This window comes from Apis mellifera, linkage group LG11 (assembly GCF_003254395.2).
Source record: "Apis mellifera strain DH4 linkage group LG11, Amel_HAv3.1, whole genome shotgun sequence".
NCBI lineage: Eukaryota > Metazoa > Arthropoda > Insecta > Hymenoptera > Apidae > Apis > Apis mellifera.
The window spans coordinates 12,923,845-12,943,532 of record NC_037648.1 but is presented as its reverse complement, the minus strand read 5'-3'; the positions used below and the strand labels follow the sequence as shown (position 1 = coordinate 12,943,532).

The 19,688-nt window shown below is 36.6% G+C and overlaps 3 protein-coding genes across 7 annotated transcripts in view; 1 reads left to right on the top strand and 2 right to left on the bottom strand.

Annotated features, from left to right (window-relative positions):
- The window catches only part of LOC107964020 (alpha-tocopherol transfer protein), a 17,081-nt gene extending 13,168 nt beyond the window's left edge, over positions 1–3,913 (bottom strand). The window contains exon 1 of the mRNA XM_026443783.1: positions 3,806–3,913. The gene's annotated coding sequence lies outside the window, so the exon portion shown is untranslated. The remainder of the gene's footprint in view (positions 1–3,805) is intronic.
- LOC408361 (alpha-tocopherol transfer protein-like) lies at positions 1,030–13,469 on the top strand. Of its 3 annotated transcripts, XM_006566389.3 has the most exons (6): positions 1,031–1,205; positions 2,759–2,918; positions 11,022–11,195; positions 11,280–11,833; positions 11,955–12,105; positions 12,291–13,469. In XM_006566389.3, the coding sequence occupies exons 2-6, from the start codon at positions 2,801–2,803 to the stop codon at positions 12,317–12,319; spliced, it is 1,026 nt and encodes a 341-aa protein (XP_006566452.2). In that variant the 5' UTR covers positions 1,031–1,205; positions 2,759–2,800; the 3' UTR covers positions 12,320–13,469. The 3 variants fall into 3 exon arrangements, with proteins under 3 accessions (XP_016770213.1, XP_006566452.2, XP_006566454.2); XM_016914724.2 differs by lacking the exon at positions 2,759–2,918 and having other exon boundaries at positions 1,030–1,205; XM_006566391.3 differs by lacking the exons at positions 1,031–1,205; positions 2,759–2,918 and adding an exon at positions 9,951–10,458.
- Positions 12,399–19,688, bottom strand: LOC727007 (alpha-tocopherol transfer protein). 3 transcript variants are annotated; one of them, XM_001122721.5, is made up of 7 exons: positions 19,480–19,688; positions 17,988–18,238; positions 16,337–16,428; positions 15,985–16,230; positions 15,335–15,529; positions 14,772–14,946; positions 12,399–13,810 (listed from the first exon to the last, which is right to left on the bottom strand). In XM_001122721.5, the coding sequence occupies exons 2-7, from the start codon at positions 18,193–18,195 to the stop codon at positions 13,773–13,775; spliced, it is 954 nt and encodes a 317-aa protein (XP_001122721.2). In that variant the 5' UTR covers positions 18,196–18,238; positions 19,480–19,688; the 3' UTR covers positions 12,399–13,772. The 3 variants fall into 3 exon arrangements, with proteins under 3 accessions (XP_001122721.2, XP_016770214.1, XP_026299569.1); XM_016914725.2 differs by lacking the exon at positions 19,480–19,688 and adding an exon at positions 18,879–19,026; XM_026443784.1 differs by lacking the exons at positions 17,988–18,238; positions 19,480–19,688 and adding an exon at positions 17,752–17,905.

The window sequence follows — 19,688 nt, the reverse complement described above, 5'->3', positions numbered from 1 at the left end:
TCGAACTTTACTCGTTTAGTCATATATTCATGGAAACGCGTATTAAAACTAATTTACTCTTGACGTATCCCGGGTGTCCTCGGGTTCGGAACATAATAGATACGAATAATTATTTCGAGATTATCCTCGATCAATTATATTTTATGAAGCACAATATGATACATAATTGTGAATCGTCAATGATTTGCACATATTGTCATATCGTCGATATAAATAATACGTGCTTTTACTTCGAATCGATTATCTCCGAGGCAAATTTTTATCGAGTCTTGAAAAATGCCCCAACCTTGATCTTCTCGTTTCGAGAAATCGAACGATTCACTTCAGAATCTCTGTGTCATCGTTTCACATATTTTTCAGTATCATTTATTCACCGATATATATAGAGAGAACCGTTTAAAATTCAATTTTCTTAAACTATTCTTAATAACCTATTCCATAACAAATTCATTCCATCGTAAATCACCGATCTTATCGTTCCAAACGAACGAGAAATATTATTAAAATTATTTTCCAATCTAACTTCCCAACTCTTCTCTCAAAACCCGTAGGCAAATCGATCACGCACCCTGACCAACCCCAACGCCCGTCCGCGATTCGAGCGCGTTCCAAGTTCAGCGATGAATTTTATTTATAAGTATCCCATTCCCATCACCCGATAAACAAACATCCTCCTTTTTCCTCACCTTATAGAACCGTGGAGGAGGTTCCTCCCTCCCTCCCTCCCTCCCTCCCTCTCTGTCGATAAACACAACGCCCCATTAATCCCATGACCGACAGAAATCATCCGTTTCACGTTCGCCCGTTCCTTCGAACGATCGATCGATCGTTCCACTTGGCGCGGCGCGTGTGCCTCGTTGCTCGACGACGACGACGTTGCTCGCCTAACCTACGTTACGAGCGAGGCAGGGAGGGAGGGGAGGGCGGAGAGAGCGGAGAGGGGGGGGGGCGAGGCGTCGATCGTGAACGAGGAGGGAAGGTCAGAGAGCTCGAGTCATCGAGCGGCCAACGCGTTTATATAGAAGAGTGGATCACGTTTATGCATCTATCTATCTATTGGTGCGCGACGTATTAGTATCGTTTTTCGAGCCCGGCGAACGGCCTTCTTCGATCCCTTCTTCTTCCGAATACACTCGCCGTGCCTTGTTTCCGGGACGGGACGATGATGACGATGATGATGATGATGGAGATATTGAAATCGAACGGTGAGTGGAGAAGAGAGAGAGGATATCGGTGAACCATGTCCCCCCCCAGTTGAGAAACGAGATTGATTTAAGATAAACAGGGGGAGGAGGAGGAGAGTATTATTATTCGTTGGTTAATTTCGGGAATAATTAATTGAATTTTAAATTTAATTCTATAAGTCACGCGTCTTTTTTTTCTTTCTTTCTTTCGTAATATTCTCTTATCTAGAAATCGTCCGTGACATTCTTGCGTGACACTTGTTGGAGTACCTTGAACCAACGGAAATTATTTCTTCGGTCGCGCGTGTGAAAAAATTAAAATTGTTTAAAAAAAAACTAGTTTCTACTACGTGGTCGAAAATTGAGAGAGAGAGAGGGGGAGAGAGTATTTTGAAATCGTTTAAGAAATCGTTTCGAAAGGAATCTAGTTGACTACGGCTCTTAATGTCAAGTTTTCGATGACTGGTCATTTCTGGTTCATCGTGTCCGATCACGTGTCGAAAATATAATTGGTTGACGCTCGAAAAACGCGGCGTATGTTAATTTCGAAGAATATCGTTGCCCGACGACGGCTCGTCCAGCTCGCGACAAATCGCCTCTAATTAACCGATTTATCATTCATGACGTTCGCGTTTGATCGATTAAAAAGAAAAAAAAAAAATAAAATTTATAATTTATAATACGCGAGACAGATTATGGAGCAATTTGAATAATTTGTCAAAATCATTGTGCGAATTCTTTCTCATTACCATAATTACATTCCTGAAAGCTTAGATTTGCATCGACGTCCGTAAAGAAAAACGAGAAAGAAATTATTATTGATAGATTGAATGAATATGAATAACCTAGAACTAGAATACATGAGAAACTTGCATAATTTAGAAAAAAGAAAAACTTCAATTTCCTCCTCTTCCTTCCAATCTCTCGAAATTCCCGCCCATTTATCCCATTTCCTCTTTCGAACGAACATGTTTTCCACCCCCTGTCCATACGAATCTCTCGTCGTATCTCATGAAAGAGATCTTCTCCGAGATCCGTTAAAAAGTCTCTTTTCCATTATTAATTAAAATAACGCGTGACAATCGTTTCGTTCGCGAGATGCACACGTATAGTTCTAACACGAATTTCAATTATCGTGCATAAATTAATGGGCGAGGCCTTGACCGATCATTCCGCCGATATTTTTGTACCGCCAACTTTTTTTTGTGACGCTATTTTTAACCAGAAAGAATTGACCTTTCAAACTCGTCGCGCGAATATATTAACACCCTGTACAGTATCGGGTTGGCGGAAGATAGAGAGATACATCATCGAGTTTCGTCTTTCCTCGTCCCTGAAGCAAAACGCTCCTCGCCGTGTATATAAGAGCCGGCTCCCCGGTTCCCCGGGCCCCATTTTCGTTCCAACGGGCGAATCGCGGTGCAAATATTCGCGGCTCGGCCGATCTTTCGATCGATCGCGGCGCCCTCTGAGACGGCCGACAATTTTTTCCTTCCTCCTTTTCCTTCCTCCCCCCCTCGACAATATCTCCTTTTCCCGGACGCGGCCTCACCGAGGAAAAATATCTGTTTCAGTTGTTGTTGTTATCGACTCTGTGACAGTGTGACGCGAAGTGAATGGTATATCCAGCCGAACAAATTTCGAGGAAAGAAAGAGGAGAGACAGAGAGAGAAGTTTGGACGAACGATTTGGGACGAACAATTGTTTGGATATCAGAAATGGCGATATGCGAACGTGAGTAATACAATATTTTTAGATTAACTTAGTTTTTCATTTAATTCGTTTTGATCAGAGTTTGGATTAATCTTAAGAGGAATCGATCGAGCTAATTTTTCTTCCTCGAATTTTAATTAATTGACAATAATATTGACTTGACATTTATCCCCCTTTTAGCGCGACACTCTCGAGTTTGAAATTCCAGAGTAAACACGACATTGGCCGGAAAAGACGAGGCTTTCGACGAAAGGTTAAATTATTATCTTCGAAGCGATAGCGTCGAACTTCTCGCTTTCGTTCCTTCACTTTCTTTCGCTTTGTTCTTTAATAATCGCTCGTTCGAAAAAGAGATTCTATCCGTTGTCGAATGCATCGAAAGACCAGCGCGAGAATACATTTTTCTCTCGTAAATCTTCGAAGAAGAAAAAAGGGAGAGAAAAAAGTATCGCGAAATGTCGATCATCGGTTGGAAAAAAAGAAGAAGAAGGAAATCGATTCCAGATATGCAAATGGAATTCGTGCGTCGATAGAATTTTCATCTAGCGTAGTTGATCATAAATTGAAATGAATCATTAGAAAGTATGATTTGTTTTAACATTTTAATTAATATATGACTTCGTGACGACGAGAGAGAGAGAGAGAGAGAGAGAGAAACGGACTATTAAAATAATAGTAGCATCGCGCTGTAATAACCGCGATGTATACGAGTGTTTACACAACAAAGCGAGAAAATATTATTGACGTCACCGACGAAAGTATTACACGCGTTTCACAACACTGCGTCCACCTTTTTCTCTCCTCTTCCTTTCCTTTCCTTTTCTCCGTCCGTTTATCGACAGATTACACTCTCGTTCGACACTCAATTCAACATCGAATCGTAAACACCTGGCCAATCTTCGACGTACCTCGAGCAACGAGAACAATTCGAACGACGCACGAATTCTCTTTGTGTTCACGGCACGTGCTCGCTCGCGAATGTGCCAGAAGTTTCTTCGCAACTGCCGTGGCGCGTTTGCCACGCGTTACACTACATTGTTGCTCCCCCAAACTTTTTCTTTCGAAAAATTCGAACATCCCGTTACGTGTTACCGACGGATACGATTCAACGCCACGAGAAATTATACGAGAAAGAACGATTCGAATTGTTTGCTCGTAAAATTGAATTCATTGATCGAATTCAAAATACGGTCGATGACCCGTCGTTGATCTTCCAAACGATTTATAAAAACGTACGCATGTTAATTCGAAAGGAATTAATATTAATCCGAATCGTATTTGTTAATTAGAGAGAGAGAGAGACTTATTTTTGGATATTTTGATGTGTTTCACGCGAGATCTCGTTCGATCGATGAAACGTAATTAATTAATATTTTTTTTTTTTTTTTCTATACGATATACCTCGAGCATAAACATAATACAATAGGACAAGACAATAAAAAAATGTTAATATTATTCCACGAAAGGAAAGTTGATTATGAATCATACGCGTGTAATATCGTAAAATTGTTTTCCGCGGGAAACGATTCGATTATTTATTCAAGGTCACTAGATAATACCTTCTAATATTACACAACGACGAATAAATTTTTATTCGTTTCATCGTAACTCCGCGCGTAATCGATCGATTATATATTTCTCTTTTCTCTAATTATCTCATCTTTGTCGAACAATTTTCAATTCCTAATTTTTCATTGCAAAAAACACGATGTAAATACAATTTCCACGTCACATTGTCACACTTTCTAACGCGATTCCAAATTAAAGTTTCGTTTCCCTCCAAGATACGAATCTTTTCTTATCTCGATCGAAAATTTCCACAACTCCTCTTTCTTTCCAGATATTTTTTTTTTCTTTACCCTTCCCTCCCTTCGAACTAATCTCCCGTTCATTTCTCGTCCAAATGAGAGAGAATCGGGCTACCTCTCTGAAATTAAACTTTCTCGGCAAGTAGTGTAATCAACGTTTGGACAAAAGACGGATCGAAAGTTTCAAATTAAAAAAAAAAGGGAAGTAAAATTCGACGGAAATTTTTCGAAAGGAAGAATCTTAGAATTCTAACCGATTGAAAACCAATTAATTAATTATAAAATCGATCGATCAGTTCGTTCCAAATAGCGGAATAGGAGCGTTGCAGGGGGCGCCCTTTGGTCGAGCGCCAATTGTTTGCAGAAGATCGATGATGGTCGAAAAGTAAGGCGGGCTTGTTAAGGAATGTGACGAGCTGCTGCAATCGAATTATCGTTGGCAACCGTTCTCTGCCCATTACTGCGCGGAAGCTGCAACCATTTCTCCATTGGAAAATCGTGATTGGACGTAAAGGAATTATCCCCTCCCTTCGACTTTCATGAAAATTTTCAATTTCTTCCTCTCGAGAAAAGAAATAAGAACGATGGAGAGGTAATTTTCTCGAGATTTTTTCTTTTTTTCTCATCGAAAGATGGAGAATAATTCATGGAAATTCATCGCGGCCTGTTGCGATGCCGGATTACGCAAAAGAAAAGAGGAGGAGGAGGAAAAAACCGATCAGCTCGCCGATCGGACGTGAGTTAAATGAAAAACTCGAGTTGGCACCGGTTCAACTTCTATTTCAACGGCGCGTAGAATTCCTTCCTTGGAAAAAGAAGAGGAGGAAGATGGCCGATTTAGTTACATCCCTGTTTGGGAGCAAAAGTTCGTTGGTCGGCCGCCAATTATAATGGTCGATGCCAATTATTTACAACCCCTTTTCTTTCCCTCCCTCCTTCTTGTAGATAAATTTATGAAATCGAGATTCGAAGGAAAGATTTCTTTAACTTTAACGCGAATTTGAAAGGTGATTTGAATTATTCAAGTTGAACCCGGGTCGATATACGCTTTCTTTTTGACGCAATTCGCGGTTGCCTTCTCCATTCGCCGAAAAAAAATGACGTGATTGACCCTGATTCCTCGTGGAACAGGTTCACCTCGAAATTCTCGGCGTATCTCTTCCCTCCTTGCTGCATTTCAAGGTTGCGCGTCGATGAAAAGGAAAGAAAGAAAAAACGTGTGTCCATCAATGTGTCCTTTTTGATCCATTAACTTTTCTACAACGAGTATATATATAATATTTCGTGAGACACGTGGTATTTGTAAAATTTCAATCGTATTCTTTTCATATGCAAATTCTCTAAACATCTGAAACACAAAGAATATTTTTTTAAACGAATATTTGCCCCGATTAAACACGAAGAGGATCGATTTCTCGTTCGTTCGACCGAATATTTAAACGACGAATCGTATTTCAGATAAGAATAGATTTCACCAACTCGTATTTGCACGATGTGCAAAGTACACTTTATCCGACGCGAACAAGTTTGCGAGAATCATTAGATCCACATTGGCGTGGACAGTATTCGCAAAGTTGACTTAGAATCTTCGAGATCAATCCTTTTTCTTCCTTTCCTATTCAAATTATTATAAGCCTAGTTTATTTCCCTCATTGAAAATATTTAATTCGTAATTCAAAACAATTTCGCGGAAGGAATCCATAGAAAATCCGCAAAGTTGACTTAGAATCTTCGAGATCAATTCTTTTCCTTCCTTTCCTATTCAAATTAGTTTATTTCCTTTGTCACATCGAAAATATTTAATTCGTAATTCAAAACAATTTCGTATTGATTCGCGGACAGAATCCATGGAAAATCCGCAAAGTTGACTTAAAATCTTCGAGATCAATTCTTTTCCTTCCTTTCCTATTCAAATTAGTTTATTTCCTTTGTCATATCGAAAATATTTAATTCGTAATTCAAAATAATTTTGAATATAATTTTATTGATTCGCGGACGGAATCCATGGAAAATCCGCAAAGTTGACTTAGAATCTTCGAGATCAATCCTTTTCCTTCCTTTCCTATTCAAATTATCGCCTTAGTTTATTCTCCTCATCGAAAATATTTAATTCGTAATTCAAAACAATTTCGTATTGATTCGCGGACGGAATCCATGGAAAATCCGCAAAGTTGACTTAGAATCTTCGAGATCTTTTTCCTTCCTTTCCTATTCAAATTATCGCCTAGTTTATTTCCCTTATATTCGATTCGTAATTCGAATTCAAAACAATTTCGTATTGATTCACGGACGGAATCCATGGAAAATCCGCAAAGTTGACTTAGAATCTTCGAGATCTTTTTCCTTCCTTTCCTATTCAAATTATCGCCTTAGTTTATTTCCTTTGTCACATCGAAAATATTTAATTTGTAATTCAAAACAATTTCGCGGACGGAATCCATGGAAAATCCGCAAAGTTGACTTAGAATCTTCGAGATCTTTTTCCTTCCTTTCCTATTCAAATTATCGCCTTAGTTTATTTCCTTTGTCACATCGAAAATATTTAATTCGTAATTCAAAACATTTTCGTATTGATTCGCGGATGGAATCCATGGAAAATTATTCATAAAAAAGTTAAATCAAAGTTGCTCCATCTCTTTCAATATTGGCATAAATTCAACCACCGGTTGTCTCCAGCTCGACGAAGGATGCCTTGTTTACGTAAGGAGGGACACAAGGTTGCCTACTCGACGAAAGAATTTTTTCAAAGCAGCCAGAAATTCTTCAACATTTAATACGTCATACTCGAATTCAACTTTTTTCTTCTCTGCTCTTTGAGAAAATATATGCGTTATTACGCTTCAAAAATATCTATTATTCGACAACAAAATATTGTCGAGCGTAGAATCTTCGAACGAAATACTTTGGCGAGATCCAATTCCAAGTTTCAAATTAATTAATTATAAAGATGCTTTCTCCGTTCACATTTCCTTGCAATCTTGTTCGACACGCTCCTCCATTTCCCGTCCATGTTACGATACGGAGGAGGAACTTTACTTAAAAGAGAAAGAAAAAGAACCTGTTTGGATTCGTCCCATTTCCCATCCGACTCGGTCAAACTTTCCTTCCCGCCGCGTTACATAAATCCTTAAATACTTTTTCGCAATTATTCGAGGCTGCACAAAAGACAGTCGAGGAAGACAAAGAGAGTGGAAATGTTTGCCTCGTCCACCCGGAGGAGGACGTTGCTTCTTTTGTTCCGTCCCGACTGAATGGAGGAAGAGAGCCGGGAATAATACTCGAGAGTGTGCAAACTGCTCGTTTGGTCGAATTAACAGGGAGAATATTAGTACGTTTTGCGGAGAGAGAAGGAAAGATTATATTCTTCGTCGAGATGATCAATATTTAATTTAATTCCGTCTAAGTTTTAGAATAATTTTTAATCGATCGAATTATTTACTTTCTTTTTAACAGAAATGCAAGTTTTTTGTCGGCAATTGGAATTATTTTTAGGATCCATTTGTTAACAACGCGAGTACACAAGAGAAAGCAGCGAGAACGACGGTATGCATACACGTATGAATGTGTATTAGGTTGGTGAACGTCGTTTTCTCGTTTTCCTTGTTACATCTACTTTTCCTTCTTTCTTTATTATTTCCTTCAAGTGCAATTTATCGGTTGGAAAAATTAATCGCAGATTCGTACAGCAGTTTCATTCTCTGTGATAAAACGAAATACACACATACACACTTTCGAAACGTAATAATTCTTTATACAAATAATCGCAAACCATGACCAAGTTAAAATAAGAATGCAACGAATTCTCTTTAATAAACAGTTACATAAAATGATGTCTGAGGAGGATGCTTCATCTCGATTGTAAAAATATTTGTGTGTATATCGTAAGCGGAAAATATTTTTAATTAATGAAACGGATGGCTTCGATTATTCAACCTCAACTCTTTCGTATTAACAACGTGTGCATATTCCCTATTGAATATATGATAATGCACGTGATTTGCATCCGTTCAATGAATAACAAACAAACTGGAAATGGATAAATAAATGAGCGAATTATGGAAATAGAGAAAAAAATATTCATATACGGAGAGGGAAGGAAAAAAAGGGAAGAAAATAAATCTTTCTCGACGAAGATATCGAACGATCGAATTTATAATATTAAATCGATATTAATTGCATTGCGCGAATACCGTAAGAATTAGTAATTGTAGATAGAGTATCGTTTTGCTAATTAACACTTTGTTACGTTATCTCAATATTTACAGTGTCTGTTTGCTCTTTCGATAATCTCTGCCTCGAAATCATTACTTGTTAATTTTTTTCTAACCCATTATAATAACACGTAATAATATTTTTCTAATACGTTTCTAATAGTCGATCTTATTTTTTATTTCATTTTTTATTTTCCTCTTCGAAAAAAATCGTCGGAATATTTCATGAATCATCATTCATAAAATCGTGAAAGAGAGAGAGAGAGAGAGAGAGAGAAACGAAACTGCTTGAAAAACCTGGCGTACGCATTTATTTACGCATCGACGATCCTGTACCGTTGCTTCCTTCCACGGTTCAGCTGCAACCGGGAAGACGTAATTATACGAGAAGAAGAGAGAGAGAGAGAGAGAGAGAGAGAGAGAGAGAGAGAGAGAGAGAAAGAGAGAGAGACGCGTATAAGAATACGCGAAGAAACTCCTTCTATAGTTATATTACACATGACGCGGTTCAAATATCACAACAAGGTTTCGAAGAATTTTCACATGTAAACTCAGCTTAATTCAATGCGAGTGCGACGACCTCTTGAATTCACTTGATTGCGATTCCTCCGCTGGACGAATCAAAGAATACACCGATAAAATTTCCAACCGATGGAAAACCGATACCCATTTTATATATATATATATATATATATATTGAGAACGTGAAAGTAGGAAACAAACAAGAATCCCCTCCAATCGCCTGCTTTATATATATATAAAAAAAATTAATCAAGAACAACAGGTGTTGTTGAATTATGGCCAGTGAAAGTGTACATAATACAACATATTATATTAGAACGTTAAAAGTACACACGATATTTTTGACGAAAAGTTTTCAAATTAATTCACGCGTGCATCCAAGATAAGGAATCGATAAGATTGTTCCAACGTCCGTTCGTTTCCCTAGTTTTGCGATAGGACGGAAATTGATAAATATTTTTTTCGAGATTGAAACGGAGATGGAAGGAAGAAAGGAAAAAAAAAAAAATTGATTGCTGAAACTCGATAAACCAGTGTAACCAGCGTATGTGGATAAGGTAGTGAATCGAGTTTGCGAAATTATTCCCGAGTTTGTTTCCGAGCTGGAATGGTAGGGGGGTACGATTATGAGCGCTTAAAGGAGAACGCACGGCTTCGTTAAATGAATTCTGCGAAGTTAGCAGAGTAGTCCGGTAGCGAACCGCCTTCGTCCGACCGAGTGAGTCACACGATCGTGACAAAATCGCCCGGCTCGTCGTGATGATTGCTCGGCTCGTCTGCGCGAGTGGATTAAAAAAGTGAGGCGTGCGCGATCGGTAACAGCGATGCGAGCGAACTGAACGCGACACTTTGGCCGAATTTGTAATTAGATTCTCCGCCGGTGAGATAGAAAACGGTGTGAGCCCCGTCGCGTGTGCGTGCATGCGTGCGTGCGTGCGTGCGTGTGTTTGTTTGCGTTCGCGAGTCGAGAATAACAACAAGGAGGAAGAAAAAAGAAGAAGAAAGATATGGAAGTGGAAAGTTAGTATCGAGGATTATTACTCTTTATATTTTCGTTATTTATTATGGTCTTCTTTTCTCGAAAGTAGCTGCGTGAAAGTTTCAATTTTCGCTTTAGTGATATATCAGATCTTTTTCATTTTCTCCTTTGTAGCTGCAGAAATATTATGTTTGTTTATCGATATTTGTCAGAGACGTGATTATTAAAAATTATATCATGTACGTGTGTGTCAAAGAAATTTTTTGACGTTATTTAGAAATTTCAAATAAATTGTTCTGCCATAATCTTCTTGTTTAAGAAATACGAAATGAATGATTTGCGTTGATAATTGGAGCCTCGTTTACCAATCCCGTTATGTAATATAATTAGAACTGTACATGTAGGGAAGTAAAAAAAATTACATGAACTCCTACTAAAAAAAATGGAAAATCATTGTTAGTGGGGGGGTGGGGGTAATTGCTATTATTACATAAACATTCTGATTACATGGACGTATCCTTATTACGCGATAGATGAAATTTGATATAGTAACGAGGATGATGATGATGACACGTAAATAACGTTATTATTTATTCGAAATTAGGAACTACGTTGACCGAATGGGATAAAATTCCTTCCATCAAAGTCGGCGACTTCACGCTCGAGGTCGAATTTGGGCCGCCTTGCAAGGAGTTGCAGGAGATAGCGAAGAATGAACTTCGAGAGACGCCTGAACTTCAGCAGGATGCGATCGCCCGGCTCAGGGAATTGCTGAAAGGTGAGAGAAATATATATGCTAAATATAGATTAATGAAAATAATCGATCGATGATATGGATTTCTAATATCTTTCTTTCGACCAGCCGAGACAAATTTGAAATGCCCCGTGGAGAACGACGCATGGCTCGTCCGATTTCTCAGGCCGTGCAAATATTACCCGGAATCGGCGTTGAATCTGGTGAAGAATTACTACAATTTCAAGGTGAAGCACTCGAACGTGTACGAGAACTTGAAGCCGAGCAAGGAGAAGAACATATTCGAGCAAAACATCTTGTCGGTGTTGCCTAATCGGGATCAGAACGGGCGCAGGATACTGTTGATAGAGTTGGGGAAGAAGTGGAAGCACAACAAGTGCAGCCTCGACGAGGTGTTCAAGGGTTGCGTTCTCTACGTGGAGGCGGCCATGCTGGAGCCGGCCACCCAGATAGCGGGCGCCATAGTCATCTTCGACATGGACGGGCTCACTCTTCAACAGGCTTGGCAATTCACTCCCGCGTTCGCCAAAAGGATAGTGGATTGGTTGCAGGACGCCGTCCCGCTCAGAATAAAGAATATACACGTCGTTAATCAGCCGTACGTGTTTAACATGGTGTTCGCGTTGTTCAAACCGTTCCTCAGGGATAAATTGAAGAACAGGGTAAGTCCTCTCACGTTCTTCCTCAGATTTTCTGGGGAGGAAAGAAAGAGAAATTAGAATTAACAAAAAGATTTGAGGATAAAAAAAGAATAGAGGATATTCGAGATATCGATACTTGCAGCTGATCTTCCATGGCACGGATCGGAAATCATTGCACCAATACATCTCGCCTAAATGTTTGCCAGCCTGTTACGGTGGAAACTTGCAACTCCCTCGTATAACAGGCACGCAGTGGTTGGAATTGTTGTTATTATGCGACAAAGAATACGATGGTAAGGAAACGAAATCCTCTTCTTCCAAATTTCCATATAAAAGCGAACTGAAATCGAAGAAGCGTCAAAACATCTCGGTTTCGGTATCGTTGCTGCAAGGAAATTGACGAAGATGTTATTTTACTTTTCTCCTTTTTTCTTTTATATATATATATAATAATTGATCCTCCTCTTCTCTTTTCCAGCAATCAATTCGTACGGTTATAAGAAATAATTCAACCGCTTGTAAAAAGAGGGATCATATATCCGAGGATATCTCAACTTTTCTTCTTCTTCTTCTTCTTTTTTTTTTCTTTTTTTTTTTGCGAAACTCTGTCGGCTGTGGATTTTTCCTCTTCGTTAACACGCTGGATCTGGATTCAGCGCATAGCCTACTTAGTTATCTATCTGATTGTTATAAGCGGGGTCTATCATTAGCTAGTTTGACCTTTTTAATAATATTATTGCAATAATTTAAATTATACGATTAAATTGAACAACAAACGGTACTTTTTACGAGAGCAGTGGAAAAAGAAGCGCAAACTTTTTCCAAATTGTTGTATTTGTCCATATTATTATACACGAATTAGGATTAGAATTAGAATATTATTATAGCGAGAGAGAGAGAGAGAAAATGAATGAATGAGTGAGTGAGAGTGAGAGAGATTCTTCTAAGGGATTTTTATATATAAAATTATATTTTATAAATTAATAGATAATTTTGTACGAAATAATTTTATTATTTATAATATTATTTTTGTATTACTTTAATGTTACTTATCATACGTTTCTTCTTTTTCTTTTTCTTTTTTTTTTCTCTGTTAATAGATGAAATCGATTCGAAATTTATTATCATAATATAACTTGATAATTTAGAAAAGGGTTTGAAAAAGGCCTTCTTCAGAAGTTATTACCAGCTGATATATTTAATAAATTTGTAAAAACTTGTTGATTAATTTATTATGCAAGGACAAAGAGGTTTATCTCAAGGGTATACGCTTATGAAATATATACTTAATTAAAAAAAAATCCTGTTTACATATCCGTGATTATACACGATAATTGTATCAATTCTGTCACTATTTCTCCCTGAAGTGGAACATTTTTATTATTTCCAATTATTTTTCCATCTAAATATTTCCTAAATATTAAAATATTTCTTTATGTAATTAAGTCAATTGTGTGACAACAAACAATCAATAATTGTTACAACGTGACGTATAATTTTGCGGATTAAAAAAAATATAACTTTTATCAAAAAGTAACGTCGATTAATTGTTTTATTTTATTATTATTATTATTACGCTCAAAGTCAATTGCAAAAATTTATTTATTGTATCAGTAACAAAAAAAAAAAACAAATACAAGCTAATATCGTTATCATATTCGTTTGGATATTATTTTTATTTTTATTTCAAAAGTAAAAAAAATTACCCAACAAGAATGAAAAAGATCATCGATCATCGTTGCAACGGTAGAACGACTCGGATCTCTGACCTTTCTCTATAACGATACTCCAGTTCGAGTACTCAAATTTTATTGAATTATTGAATTATTCTCATCATTCCCGGCTTTTTACCTCTTTTATTTACCTTGTTGCTTCGATTGTTGATCGAGATCCATCAACAACGTTACCTTGAAACTCGTCGCGCTTTAAATCGATTCAACAATCCTCTCCCTCCTGTCAATCATTTTTCATTCACGATGTATCCAAATTTATTGGTCTCTGTAACAGGAAAATTCAACATCTTTCATACGAATATATTTATGAATAATTTAAAAAAAAAAATAAATATCGATCTAATTATCGATCTAATTCAATCCTTTCTTTCCAGTTTCCTATTTTATCCGTTTGTGGAACAAATAATTCGAGATCATAATTGAAAAATATCTATATCTATGAAATCTATGCTCGTCAAATGTTCTTATTTTTATCTTTAAAACGAATGGAAGAAGCAATAATAATTTTCAGAAATAAAATCTTTAAATTTGTAGTTTTCAACTGAACAAGTCGATGATTGAAAAAAATTATAACATGTAAATAAGAATATATTTACTACGTTTTTCTGAGGCGACAAATAATTTCTTTACGTGATAAACAATTTAATATTTATATCCTGAAACTTGGAATTTATCCGTTGGCGAAGAAAATTATACTTTATTCATTATTATTGCGCAACGAAGTATCTGTTTGGCAAATAGTAGGTTGTAACACATGTTTATCTTTAATTACACGTGCTAAGAATATTCGCAAAAATAGGATATTTTATCCAAGGTTAATACCCAACTCAAATTAACGAATCGATCTATAATGAGAATTATTTTATTCGTGATATTTATTCATGACGCCATCATCATCATCGACATTTTTCAGCATTGAATCATGAAGAATTATCATATTGAAGACGTTGGAATTGTCAACAATGTATTAGTATTATAGCTTGAAACGAGCACAACTAATTTATTTATTTTTTTTTCTTTAGATCATTATTTAAATATATAAAATAATTATTATTGGATGGATGGAATAATAATTAAAATTGTAAATTTCAAGTCAAAGAGCCATGCTATTTAAATTTATGTACGAGAATCGATTTACAAATATTATTATTAAAATTCAATTTTGTTTATATATCGTGTTTCGTTAATATCTCAAATAAAATAAAATAAAAAATGAGAGAAATTACCTTCGAACTTTTTCTCAAATTTGTTTCGCACATATTCATAAATGTTTCGGCCAATCGGCTCGTTCGGCATCTCGAGCTCTCCGCCAAACTCGATAGGCAAATTTTTCACTCCGAGGAAAGAGATCAAAGCTTCCCTGTCGGTGCCGTGAAAGTGAAGCCTCTTACGTGTCTTCTCCTATAAAAATATTCCGTCGTGAATCCGAATGTAAATTTCACATTAAAGAAAAAAAAAAAGATATTTTCGCAAATCATCGCGATACATTTAACGAGAATTAAAAAGACATGGATTATGCATGGATTTAATAGTCCATCCTCAATTCGTATTCAGGAATTAATTAATTATCCATAAGCAAGGAAATTATTCACGTAGAAACGTAGTTATTATTATTATTACTTTTTTCTAACCTAACCCATAAGATTGCTCGATCGATAAACTACGAGATCGATAAAAATATATATGTTAAAATCTTTCTCTTTCTCTTGCTTCGTTTGAAAGAAAGAAGGAATCTTAACTACGCCACGTTAAATTTTATACGATAAAATTAAATATGAAAACCAGGTACCAGAAGAAAGGGTTTAAATATAGCGTAAACCATCTTGAATATGAAGGGTTGATTCACTATGTGTATACCCTTTATTCGACAGGGCAAACATCTCTGTATCCACTCGGTCATCGCCGCGGCGAAACTCGGTGTGATGTGTGTAACGTGGCTCAATGAGAACCCGGCCATATTTATAATCGTGTGGATCCCGCAAATCTGGAAGAGAACGAATTACACGCATTACAAACGATTCGAATATTATTTGAAAATAAACGAAGAGACGATTTTTATTCGAAATCTCATCTCGTTGTCGATCGATATTATCATCAAATATTGCAATAAAATATAGCTGGAGAGGAGGATAATTAACGAAGGATTAAATTAGATTTTTTTTAGAAAATGCTACGACGTATTCGAACGAAGCGTACTTTCCTAAACGACACCAAACACGTGCTTATGAAGGTCAGCGTCGCACGAATTATTGTCGCGTAATCTAGGTTAGCCTTCTCCCTTCCCCCTCCCCTCTCCCTAGACAACTCGACGATGTTTCGAACGCAAGCTTCGCCTCTACACTTGCGTACGTTCTAGCCTCGGCTAGAACTATTCCACTTCTCTTCACTTCTCTGGCGCGCATGTTTACGATAAAAAAAAATATTGAAAATACATTGTACCTGCGTTTTAGGCTCGTTTATAGCAATCTCTATCAACAGCATCGTAGTTCGAAGTATTTCGTCGCTGGTTATTAGCTTTGGATTCCATTGTTTCCCAGCGTTGATTAAAATCATTTTGCAACCGTCCGCCGTTCGATCGGGTAACGGTATCGCGATATCTGAGCACAGCACTTTTTGCTCGTTGCTCGGCAACAGATCGCGGGAGTAGCGAGGATTGTTCAACTTGAATTTATAAAATCTTTTCATCTGTGAAAAATCGAAACGATTTTTACGATATTTTATATGCGGAGAAAAGAAAGAAATGTAACTTTAATGAATAATCGATGAAAAGAGAAAAAAAAATTTTGCTCACCAACTCGAAACTACTCTTTGGATACCATTTGCAAGGACGCAGGAATTTCTTGTAAAATTCATCGTCATCCGGGACAACGAGATTGGATTCGGCTGAAAAAAAAAAAAAAAAAATAGAAACATGTTGAGGGAGCGTGTAATTATAGTTGATCGTATTATCTGCACGGAAAAGAGTGTAATTATTTCGAACAAGCGGTTACCCGATTATAATCATTACATTTCTGAATTATTGCGTTATGTATCGTGCCGAGAATGCCGTAATCAACCTTCAGGACGTTTTATTTTTTGTTCTAATTTGATATTTTACGAAATCGTAAATTAAAAAAATATATTTTAACGGAGTTATTTTTTTTTCTTTGTTTAAGAGAAAAAGAAATATGAAAAGAAAATTTGCAAAGAAAAAAAAAAACGTGACTACTGTTGTATTTGTCAATTATATACTCTCTGAAGTGTAACCTTGATTTTCGTTTAAGTTCTTCGAGGAAGAAAAAAAAAACGTTAACGATAGAGTGAAATTTTCATTTACATATGACTAGTTTCGGAACATGTAATAAAAGTATGGGGGGGAAACAAAGATTTCGACATTCCTCTCTCCGATGTAACACGATTACCCCAATATGTCTAATTTGAATTATAATTTTTACTACCAAAATTTTAATTTTCGTGAAAGTTTTTATATTTATAAACTTTGATATTTTAAAATGAAATACTTATCATTTTTTAATTACTTCTCTTTCTTATGTCTTAGAACGTATTTTTTTTATTGAAAATTACAAAGTTCACCGATAAATTCACCGATAACGAAATATATTTATCGCGATCGATCAATCATTACAATAATATTTTAATCATTTTTGCAAAAAGATAAGAAGCTTCATTACAAACAAATACATGTAACAACGAACCAATATCTATTAAAAGATCTAAAAAATATGTATCATAAATCATTCTTCGATTCATTTACAATTTTCTAGATCTAATTTAATTTAAAACACGGAACGTAAACGGAGGGAAATGAGAAAGCAAGCAAAGGAAGTTGTCCACGTTTGTATCCCGAAGAGAAAGCTTCTCGCATTTCTATGTCTCGCAAATGAATCGCAAAAAAAAGAAAAAAAAAAAGAAATATTTCCTCTCATCTATTATTCTAGTCATCCTTGTCTTATTATACAACGACACGAGGCGAAGGAACGAAAAAAAAAAAATTTTTAAATTCTAGCTATTTCCTCTCTTTCTATTTTAAATATCAAAGTATTCAAAATATTAAAAGTCACTCGTAATTTATTATTCACAATATATTAATTTAAAGTAAAAGCAGCTTGTATAGCGCTTTAAGTGCGGTTCATTCAACTTCCATTCTATGTTAAAATCCATTCCCGATTTTCCCAACATTGTTGACCATTATTCAAAATGACTTACTAGAACTCGCAACTCGCGAGTTAGATCCAATCCAGGAGGAAGAGAAGGATCCCGTGGAAGAATGGAATAAGAAGGTATTTCGATTCGCATCGAAGCTTTTCTTCTCGAATACGAAGAACGAACTCGTATCGATTATCATCGCATCTTTCGTATCGACCGATCCTCGAACATGGCCGTCGAAACGCCATCGGAACAGCGCCCTCCCTCTCCCGAAATTTTCATCCAAATTTCGTTACCTTTAACCATCGTCCTGAAGTCGTTCAAAGATTGCTCGACTATCTCGGGAGTCTCGCGCAGCTCGTCCCTCGCCTTCTCCCTAAAATACTCGTCGCCCTCGTCGAAATCCATCTTCAGAACGAAATTGCCCATTTTCAGGCAAGGAGCATCCGTCTTCCATCTCGAATCCGCGACACGATCCGCATCCTGTCTTCCCTCTTGCTCCATCTCGCTTCGCGCGTGCTATTCTCCCGGTAAAACAGGTTTTTATCTGTTGGGCATGCAAGACAAACAACAAGTTAGAATTTATCGAAGATGAATTATCTTCCTTCCTTCCTTCTTCTTCTTCCTCTTCTTCTTCTTCCTCAATGATTCCTTCACCGGAATTATCTTGTATCGTCGCGTTTTCCGCTCAGATTCTTGCGATTCTATCTCAACAATGAATCGCGTAATCGTTTTTTTACGCTTTGTTTACCGACCACGATGTTTACGTGTACTACGCTTGCGAAGTCTCAGTCTCGATACGCAGGATACAGGGATTGGACGGAAATATTGTTCACCATTCGTTGCGCGTTTTTTTCAATTCGATCCTCGGATTTTTGACCCGATAGGGTATTGTTTCAAGTGTTGCTCGTTGCGACGAATTTGAAATCGAAACTTTTTGAAATGTTTTACTTTTTCTTTTTCGGAAAAAATCGGCGAGTACTCGTTAATTTTTCATTAATCGAGAATAATCCGCAAGGCAAATATAAATATTTGCGAAAGTGAAAATAAACGCGCAGAAGCTGTTCAAATTGTTTTCTTTGTTTGCGATATTTTTATCGTCCGTTATCTAATCCTAAAATTCTGATTCATCATTCGTTTGCACGATTTCACACGCGAATTAAAACGATCTTGAGAAACGTACTTACTTTGCACTTCGCTCTTCGAGGAAACTTCGTTTATAAATAATTTTCGGTAGCGATCCTCACCGTCACGTTTCTTCTTCACGATATTGTGATATTATCACAATATTTGCCCTCTTCTTCGTTGAATCGTCTCCAATAAAAATATCCAATCCAGTTTTTATATTTTATTATACACGTACTCGATCAACCGACAGATAAGATAATTAAACATTCAAAACTAATAATAACATTTTGTATTATATTTCTCCGTTTGCTTTTCTTTCTTCTTTTTTTCGGAAAAAAATATTTACATCAAATCTGAACCGATATTTACACAATTTATAATAAAATTATATATATAATACAGAAAATATATCATAGAAAATTGTACAAGCATTCTCTAAATTTTCAACGATAATTGCGATAACATATAATAATCTCCTAATAATTTATTCAACAAACTATTACATCGAGATTATTCAAAATCATTGAATTCCCTCGAAAGCCGCGCGATTTAAATTTCGCTCCCTTTTTTTAAAAATCCTTTCTGAAAATCCTCCTCGAAAAATCTTTTCTCGCAATTGCGAGGAAGGGAAAAGGGGGATAGGAAAATTAATTCGCATACCTGACTAAATACGAAACTCGATTCCACACAGAATTCGGAACAGGAACTCAAACGAATAATTCTTCTCTCGATCGAATCTCTCTTTCAGGGTATCATTTCACGCCAGATATCCAGAGGATCGAGGATCGAGAAGAAGGATATCGGTTCCTGGTCGAAGAAGGTTGAAACAGGTTGAAGGGTTCCTCCGCAAGATAGCAATGTTGCCGAGA

Bases quoted from the DNA above. Each gene is read 5' to 3' on its own strand.
- LOC727007 (XM_001122721.5), bottom strand. From the start codon at position 18,195: ATGGAGCAAGAGGGAAGACAGGATGCGGATCGTGTCGCGGATTCGAGA. The intron at 16,231-16,336 runs GTGAGCAAAATT...GATTTTTCACAG, and splicing joins CAAAGAGTAGTTTCGAGTTG to ATGAAAAGATTTTATAAATT. The intron at 15,530-15,984 runs GTACAATGTATT...GTTCTCTTCCAG, and splicing joins TAAACGAGCCTAAAACGCAG to ATTTGCGGGATCCACACGAT.
- LOC408361 (XM_006566389.3), top strand. From the start codon at position 2,801: ATGGTATATCCAGCCGAACAAATTTCGAGGAAAGAAAGAGGAGAGACA. The intron at 11,196-11,279 runs GTGAGAGAAATA...TCTTTCGACCAG, and splicing joins GCTCAGGGAATTGCTGAAAG to CCGAGACAAATTTGAAATGC. The intron at 12,106-12,290 runs GTAAGGAAACGA...TCTCTTTTCCAG, and splicing joins ATGCGACAAAGAATACGATG to CAATCAATTCGTACGGTTAT.